We start from the raw sequence: 9,301 nt of genomic DNA, 5'->3' as shown, positions 1-9,301 counted from the left end.
CTGCCAAAAGCAAAAAACGAAGCTGAAAGCTGAGTCATGCAAGAAGCTGCCTTTCCTTTTGTTCCGAAGCAGACAGCTACACAGAAAAGGCTAGGCAGCTCCTCTATGTTTACCCTATCTTACGGGAAATGCCGATTTACTGAGCACCAGAAAAACACATAATGGGCTGTTCTCCCACCTGCTCCTTTTCTCTTGTAACATGTGGATTCAGTAATGAGATCACACCCTCCCCTTTAACCACCCCCAGCCCACTTTTTCCCCTTTAAATATTGAAACCTTCAACATCATCTTCAGAAAAAGGCACAGACCACAGACTTTCTGTGATCCCATGTTCTTTCCTTCTGGGAATGTCCTTCACCTTGGCAAAATAAACTTCCAAATTGATTGCGGCCTGTCTCAAGATACTTTTCTGCTTTAAAATAGCATAACTGTGATTAAAAGAAATTAGATGTGTGTGTGCGGGGGGGATGAGAGTCTCCAAGACACAGTTAAGTGCCAATGTCGATTATAGATTTGGGGATTATGGGTGATTTTATTTGCTTCATTGTTTGTTGGACTATCTGAATATTTCTTGGTATGCAAGCTTAACCTTTATGATGATACAAAAATGTTTCAATTTAAAAAAGAGGAAGAAAAACAGGCGGGTCCTGAACCAGCCATGAGCAGCCAAGGGGCCTGGCGATAGCACGACTGGAGCCAAGTGGGTGTCATGGCGGTGGAGGCAGCCCTTGACCTTGACCATGGACTGTCACTGCTTCCTGCAAATGTCAACGCCACCCACACTGGCAGTCATCCCTGGGGATTGCTTCCTTTGATAGGCCTGGAATCTCCATGTCATCGGTGCTCCTTGTAATAACATCTTCCTCCCACTGGTCACCGCACTCTCCCCAAATCAGGTAAAGCCTGTTGTCAAATGGTGCAGTATTCCATACTGCTGTAGTCTGAACCTCAGCTCAAGTGGTAAGTTTGCATATTAAGATGTGAGAGGCCGGATGCTGTGGCTCGCACCTGTAATCCCAGCACTTTGGGAGGCCAAGGCCGTCAGATCACCTGAGGTCGGGAGTTCAAGACCAGCCTGGCCAACATGGGGAAACCCAGTCTCTACTAAAAATACAAAATTAGCCAGGTCTGGTGGCACATGCCTGCAATCCCAGCTACTCGGGAGGCTGAGGCAGGAGAATCGCCTGAACCCGGGAGGCGAAGGTTGCGGTGAGCCGAGATCGCGCCATTGCACTCAACAAGATCGAAACTCCCTCTCAAAAAAAAAAAAAGTGAGGAAATTAAAACTGGTTGTAAGATTTCCTGTCCAGGAGTGGCCTGGAGCACGTTAGCCTACTGCTCTCACTAAGAGCTGCATCTACGTCCTGTTATCCCCACAGAAGAAGCCGCTTTCCTGAGTACGGGTTGGCAGTCAACGCAATTCTGCATGCTCCTAGGAGGGAACCAGAAACGTGATGGGCGGCACTGGTGACCAGCCAGCACCTACAGGCCCGCACATTGCCAGGTGTGCTGAAACAGCAGAACCATAGCCCTCATTTTTCCCCTGAAGTACCATCCCCCCTGCAGCTTTCACTCAGGCGTTCAGTTGGACTCTAGCCAGGCTGACCTGCAAGGAACTAGGATGAAGCGATTGTGCACCAGATTTCTGGGCAGCAGGTGGGCCTGAGGTGTAGGAAAGGCAATGATGAGTGATGTTTGGTCCGTGCTTCCGACTTTGCATCATGTTCTCAGCATGGCGCTCTGGGAAGCTGCTACCTATTGATTATGTTAGTATTGCAAGATGTAACCTCTTCACCATCTGGGGTTTGTCATTGATTTGTATTTAGAATGGTAAACCCCTTACCTCCTGTGCCTTCACACTTCCTGTCTGCTCGTCTTACCTAACATTTCTCCATAGCACTTATTACTATCCAAAACACTGTACATTCAGCTTACTGTCTGTCTTCCCCCACGATGTAAGCTTCATGAGGCAGGGATTTTGTCTCTTTTATCTTCTGCTGTATTTCCAGTCGGAGAACAATGCCTGGCACACAGTAGAACCTCAATAAATACCAAAAGGAAAGGCAAGGAGAGGAGAGAAGAGGGGAGGGGGAAGGAAGGAAGGAAGGAAGGAAGGAAGGAAGGAAGGAAGGAAGGAAACGGAGAGACAAGGCATCAAAGACAACAGATGCCTCTTTATAAAGAACGTGTCCATTTATTTTATTATTTTAAACCTGAACTTTCGTAAAATGACAGTTACTTGCATTTAGCTCCAAATGTTTTTGTGACGTGAACTGGAGACAAGCCCAGGTTTGGACTTTTGCATCTTCCTATCAGGTCCAGCGGCCGCACCATTCAGCCCTGTGACTTAATTTGCATCTGCTGAGGCTGTGGCAGCCCCACTGCAAGTGACTCAGTTTTCTGAGTCACTAGTGATAGCAGGTAGGGGATGCCGTGCTCCTGACTGCATTTCTCTTACAGCTGGTCAGAGTCAGAAATGATGGTGAAGTACAGGAGGGTGCCCCAGGGCATGTGGGAATGCTTGCAGTGCCTGAGAACTCTGGGGTGGAGAGACCCCAGTGGGGTTCCGATACCTCAAAAGGATGCAGCTTAAAAGAGGACCTAAAAGAAACTTAAGCTTGAAGTTTCTGAGAAGTAGCATCATCTCTCTTCCTTCCTACACCCATTCTCTCAGCCTCTTTCTTTCTACACATATTCCCTCTTTAAGACCCCATCAAGCCGGGCCCCTGCAGACAGACAGCACGCCGTGTGGGGGTAGGAACGCGCTTGCGTGCACGTGCGTGTCTCTGCTGCTGTGCCCTCCTCTGCTGCAGGCTGAACTGCTCACACGTTGGTGTGCTGAGAGCCTGACGACATCACGCTGCCCGGCTGGCTTTGGCCCGAAGGTGCTGAGCTGGCTGCCCGGCTCCTGCTTCGATCCCCACCTCCTGGGCTCCTCAGGGCCGGCTCATCCATCAGCTTGAGCTTCTCGTGCTCCTCTTTCAGGAAGAAGTCCACTAATAAGCTCTTCTCTTTCTTGATCTGGTCGCTGATGTCCGTGGGGATATCTGGAATCATCCAGTCCACGAGTACGCTCAGGAACATCACGAGGTTCTGCAGAAAGCCAAGGAGAGAGGGGCCGAGTTGGAGAGGCCTGGCCCGGCGAGGTGGTGACCCTGGAGCAGAATGCCTCCATGTCAATCCTGGCTTCGCAACTTACCAGCCCAGTGATCGCAACCAATGAGTATAACTCTGCCTTGGTGTCCTCACCCATAAAATGCAGTGGCAACAGTGCCTACCCTGGAGTGGCTGTCAAGATGAAATGGGTTAATACGTGTGGGGCATCTGCGGCAGTGCCTGGCACAGAGCAGGACTCCGTCAGTAGTAGCTACTGCTTCCTCCCTTCACCAGGACTTGTGCCCCCACACCATCCTCAGAGTGTTCCCATGTGTCCAGTTCTTGCTTCTTGGCCTCTAAGCCTCCAGGCCCTCCGTGCTTTAGAAAATGGAAAGTGGTTTTCTAGAAAGTGGCGACAAAGCCCAGTGGCTGCTCCTGGGCTGTCACTGTGCCACTTGCTCCTCTCCTCCATCTGGCTCTCTCTATCCTCTACACTAGAGACGGACTTGGGGTTTTCGCATTGACTTCGGGCCTTCGCTGACCCGGTGCACTGCTGACATTCACCTTATACCGTTCTCAGTCACTGCAGCCACCCCGGCTAACCCTGCCTCGCTGGGAACCCCTGCGTCCAGCTTGCCTCGATCGGGTCTAGGCTTTGGCGCACACTTGCAGTGGTCTTCCTTCTGGCTGCTAAGCCACATCCCTTTGCTGGTGCACACGGTAGGCTAGGACTGCTTCTCCCTGGAGGATTTACTGTCTCAGTGAATGAATACATGACAGCAATGCGTGGCATGGCTCAATGAATGCATCTGATTCCCATGCAATTCCCCAAGCCACATTTCACCCAGCTTTACCCAACACACTCCTCCCATTGTGATACTCTTCTCTGGCTGCCAGTTATGCACTCACGTGCCTTTTCCCCTCTGGGACTGTGACTGAGCCCTTGAACCCTACATGTTCCTAGGGGTTCAGGGGAAGATGCTGGAGACCAACTGCTGCTTCCAGAGGCTCCTGGGCATCCTGGGTGCTTGCGAGCTGCTTCACCAAGTCACACACTCTTCCTCTCAATCCATTCCTTCTGGCGTGAGTGGAATGTGACATGTGACATATGGGAAAGTGAGGAGACTCCGGGGGTGGGGCAGCAGGGGATGTCTGAGCGATCATTCAAACTTATCGCCCCCATCTCTCCAGAGGAAGAATGGCTGTCTTCTTTAGGTGAAAGCCTAGCCGATGGGCTTCTCCACTTTCTGGGCCGGGGTCTGGGGGCAGGATACTTTAGAGCCCCCCAGAGATCTGCCTTCAGGGAATACAAAAGCCTGAGGGAGCCAAAGAGAAAAGGATCTGGGCTCGTTCTTCAGCCCTGCTTGAAGACCGGGGGCATCCAGAGTGGGAATTGGGGGCCCTCGAGCTCAGAGAATCTCAGCGATGCAATTGGAGCTGTGGCTATTGTCCCAGATAGGAATCACTGGGCTCGAGTTTGCTATTCATTCAGGGATGGCTCGATGGCTCTGGGGGCCCTTCCCACCAGATGTCTCAGTGGCTAAAACAACACTAACAAAGGAGGGAGCCCAGAGTGCAAGAAGAAAGGTTCCAAACCTGAGTTCTTTCATGACTGCAGAGATGAGATGGGGCTGTTTGTCTGCCCCAGGCTGGGACTCTGGTTTCAATGGCCCCTTTCCTTTATTCGCCTTAGGTTTAAACAGGAATCTATCTCCGCCCTGCAACTTACTCCACATCTGTCTTGTAACCTTACACTGTGTTTTATTCTCTGTCTGCAAAGTCCACCCATTAAAGAAAGCCCTCTCAAGAGTTCCCCTGCCTCACCCAGGAAAGAAGCCCTCACTTCTGCCTGCCACACATGAAGCTTTCTCACGTCACAGAGTACCACGGGAACCTGGAGGTAGGTGCAAGAAATGAGTACAGTATCCTTACCGCTGCAGCTCGGATTCGAATGGGCTGTTCCTTATCCCAACAACTCACCTGGAAGATGATGACAAAAGCCAGACGGGCGGACAGAACAAACCAGTACTGTTTGGAAAACTCATAAGGGTTCGGGGCCCATGGCGGCTCTCGGTAATCCTTAAACCTGCCCAAAGAGAAATGTGGTGTTAAGATCGGGAGGGGATGGAGAACAGGGTGGTAATTCTCTAGGTGAAATCTCAAGGGCTGGCTAGAGCATCAGGCACGCATGCCCTTGGCATTGACTTGGGAAATAGGGGGAAGTGGGCAAAATCTATGGCCTAACCAACAAATTTCCAAAAAGGACTGAAGTCCAAAAAAGCCAATGTCAGCCTAGAAATGTCCTAAAAAGATGTTTCTACGACTCTCTCCAATAGCTCCCAAAGCTTACTTTGGTGTCAGGCTTCAACTCCCGAAGGAGCCCAGGGCATCTGAGGGTAGTCCAGGCCAGTGGGTCCACCTGGGCCTCCCACTAGCCTGTGACCTCTGTGTGGGTAGGGGAGACCCAGACACCCTGCATGGTGCTCTGCAGCCGGGGTGCTCGGGGAAGAGGCAGACACCAGCAGGCAGTCTCGGGCTTCTTCCCCTTCCAGATGCTTCAGGACTACGGCCACCAGAGGGGCTGGCCTTGTTTCAAGGCTGCATTCTGGAACCAGAAAGAAGGCTGATCCAGACCAAGCTGGAGGCTGAGTGAATTTGGGATGGGAGGGTCATGAAGCATCATAGTTGATCAGTATTCTGTTTTGCTAATCATGTTCCTTATCTGTCTGCACGGTTTAAAGTATAAAATGTTAACGCCTGACGTGAGCTCATGCCTCTTTCTCAGACCCACAGAGAAGCCTTGAGTTTTCCCTCACCCTTGCCTTTTCACCCCCATTCCAGAATGATTCATGTGAAAACTAGCTCATTTCCTCAGACTCACATTTTTCTAAGCCTGGAATAATGACAAGAGGCTGGTACCAGAACTATGACCCTTCCTGGAACAGTTTTTCCATGGAATTCAACAGCTCTTTGCTGCTCAATAAAAACAAAGCAAGTCCTGGGCTACAGAAAGAGGTGGGTGGTGTCAGGCTACCAAGCAGTGATAGTGGCTGCCAAGGAAGGCAGGCAGGGACTCTGCCCAGGTCAATCCCTGAGCAAAGGGCTTTTCTGGAAGGTTTCACATTTCATCTTCACTATAGCATCCTCCGGCAGGCATTGTTACCCCAGCATAACATAGGAGGAACCTGAGGCTTGGAGAAGTTGAAGTGTGTGGCCAAGGTCTCGTGACCAGTAAAGGCAGAGTCAGGGTAGGAATGCGAGTCTGGCTGAATCTGGGCTTTCTTTCCGTTATCATAGGGCACCTTACCAATGGCCACAATGTAGGGGCATTCAGAAGTAGGTGCTCTTTGGTCCTTCTCCTGCCATAAATGAATTAGCTGCTCTAAAAGGCCCACATAAAAGCCTGTTGGTTTTCCGTTGTCCAAAGAGATGAGAGAAGAAGAGAAGAAGAGGAAGAGGAAAAGAGATGCACATACAAAGACAGAAAAGGGTGCAGTGATAAGAGTCAGCAACAGAAAGACACAACTGAGAAGTGGACACTGGGGACTCGACTAGGGTTTGGCAGGAGGCCAGGAGCTACCCTCTCCCTGCCCGACTCCCCCTCTCCCAACAGCTGATCACAGCTGCCGCACGCTTGGTTTGACATCCGGATGAAAAGCAAAGCTAACTGCAGCCCAGCAGAGCACCACAGGATTCATCATAACCACCCTCAGCTGAGGACAGAAACACGGCCAGCTCCAGATTATCCTTGCTGATGGGAGAGAGGGAGAGCGTGGCTAAGTGAATGAGAACATCTTGGGGTGGGAAAAACCTCAGACTCACCTATCCTCCCGTTGCCCCCAGACAGGACGCCATGGCAGCAGGCAATTTATCTCACTCTTCTAGAGACCTCCAGAGGAGGGTGACACACACACATGTGCACATGTGTGCGCGCACACACACACACACGCACATGTGTGCACACACACACACTGCTTACCATGGGGAAATCCTTCCCCAGGTTCAGCCCAGTCCCTACTGCTACAATCAAAGTCCATTTCTCTTGTTCTCTAGCTCCATCTCCGCAGGAACAGCTGCTCGCTGACCTCAGTATGCGAGCCACTGCTCACCCCTCTTTTTTCCAGTCTGAAAAGAATCCATAAATAATCTAATTCTGGTTCCACCTCTGCTATTAACTCACCCCAGCTTTTGGAAATGTCACTTTGTCCTCCCTCAGTGTCTAAAACATGTTTCGAGTCTAACAAGCATATCCATCTAATCGAGGATCTGCAGAAAGATTAACACAGAGATCTGTACAGAAAATAGCTCGAATGCAGACAGGCTAAGTGTGGTTCTGTTAGGAACTGACAGTAAGCCATGCTACAGAAAAGAACAGTGAGCAATTTAATATTCATCTGCTCACATTTCTTTCCAAAGCTAACTTTATAAAAAGTATGACCTACAGTGAGAAATACATTTTACACTCATGCACATACACAGACTGCAATAAAAATTACACAAAACATACTTTGCTGTGTGCAATGCACTAGTATTTTCCTATTCTACTCTATCTGATCCTAACCCACCCTATTCTTTAAAATGCCAATCATGACCCACTAAAGTGATTTCATAATTCACTAATGAACCATGACTCATAGTTTGAAAAACCTTGATTCTCCTAAGCCCCTACCACCAGGTAAAGGACTCGCTGTTTACATTCCAACGTAAGTTCAGATTTCACAATTGTTTTTAAATTTTACCCTAAGAAGTCAGGCTTATCAAATGTTTCACTGAGTAACTTAGAAGACACTAATTAAACCAAGAGATAATTAGCTTTAAGAATAGAAGTGTTCACCAAAGAGAGTGGCTAATCAACCTAATTATTTCCACCACTGTGATGCTGAGTGTTTTGTTTCTAAACACAGTGCTTAGCACTGACAACAGTTTGTGCTTTGGAGGCAGCAGGTGAGGGGTTGAAAGCCCCGTCCAGCACTGTAGTTCTCTGTCCTCTTGCAAGTTACCTAATATTCTGATGCCCAGCTTTCTCAACTATAAAATGGGCCTGAACTTTCCACCACAGAGTTGTTCTGAAGACGGAGGGTCAACGCCACGTGCTCCGCACACTATCTGGCCCATCAGAGGACCCAATAAATAGCAGCTATTCTTTCTCTTTTTACTGGAAGTTACTTATGGAATACACCTTTTCGGTTAAAAGAGGACAGAGCATGTAGACCACGGCTTCCAGTTCCTCCTAGCTTTCCAGGAGGATTTTTGAGCATGCAAGCACTAAATGCTGTAAGTTTTAGTGCAAATCAGGAGTCAGCCAAGGGCACAGCTGCACAGGGCTTCTCTCAGGACCTCTGTCCAGGTAAATAGCATGAAACGGGCAAGTGCTGGCTGGTGGGTGGAGGCCACAAGACAGCTCCACAACAGACCTGTTCCCATGGCTTGGGGAGCTCGGGTCTCCCAAAGTCCCACTGAATTCCCCAGCATTGGGTGAGCCCCTACATCTGGGCAGCCTCCTGCAGCTGCCAGCCGTGGCCCCCCAAAGAGATGCAGAGTTTAATCCCCGGCATATTATTTTAGGGACATTCCTGGATCTCACCCTCACCCCTCCAGTCCTCCTTCATTTTCCTTGAGGCTTAACATAAAGTTTGAGAGTTCTCCTGAGTTTTCTAATAAGGAGAGACTTCCAATAACGAGACCACTAGCCTGTCTAAAAAAAAAAAGCTAGTCTGCATCTGGATCAGCTATGCCACTTACTACCTAGAAGAGCCCGAGGAAGTCATTCCACGTTTCCAAACCTAGGTCCCGGATCTACAGAGTGCAACTCCCAAAATGTGTATCCCAGTGCTAAGCATACAGGAGCTGTCTCAATCCCAGCCAGAAGTGAATGAATAGATGTGCGTGCGTATCTGTGTGTGCGTATACCTTGCATGTTAAAGGAAGACGCTGTGAGAATTAAATAAGACAATCTATGTGAATATGATTTCTGGAGCTTCTGCAGAAAATGAACACAAGTTTCTTCTGGGATAGAACAGCTGGGGTGGGAGCTGAGAAGTGACTCTTTTCTTCTCATATACATACACAATATGTGTCTATGGAATTACTTTTATAATTAAAAAGTTCAAAACGGTAAAAGATGAATGTAATTAATGGCAATACACAGTTGATTCAAGTACATTTTTATATTAAGCTTTCCTGAGCAAAATTATAGTGTTAATTT

At 49.0% G+C, this 9,301-nt stretch overlaps 1 protein-coding gene across 1 annotated transcript in view; it reads right to left on the bottom strand.

Annotated features, from left to right (window-relative positions):
- Positions 1 to 2,172: 2,172 nt before the first annotated feature.
- Positions 2,173 to 9,301, bottom strand: part of LOC105551137 (anoctamin-2) — a 351,959-nt gene continuing 344,830 nt past the window's right edge. The window contains exons 22-23 of the mRNA XM_011996294.1: positions 5,077 to 5,182; positions 2,173 to 3,093 (exon numbers count right to left, since the gene is read on the bottom strand). Coding sequence (XP_011851684.1) covers positions 2,824 to 3,093; positions 5,077 to 5,182 — 376 coding nt within the window. The 3' untranslated portion in view covers positions 2,173 to 2,823. The remainder of the gene's footprint in view (positions 3,094 to 5,076; positions 5,183 to 9,301) is intronic.

Source organism: Mandrillus leucophaeus, unplaced genomic scaffold (assembly GCF_000951045.1).
Source record: "Mandrillus leucophaeus isolate KB7577 unplaced genomic scaffold, Mleu.le_1.0 Scaffold508, whole genome shotgun sequence".
Lineage (NCBI taxonomy): Eukaryota > Metazoa > Chordata > Mammalia > Primates > Cercopithecidae > Mandrillus > Mandrillus leucophaeus.
Note: the sequence above shows the minus strand (reverse complement) of the source record. Positions and strands in the feature narration are given on the sequence as shown.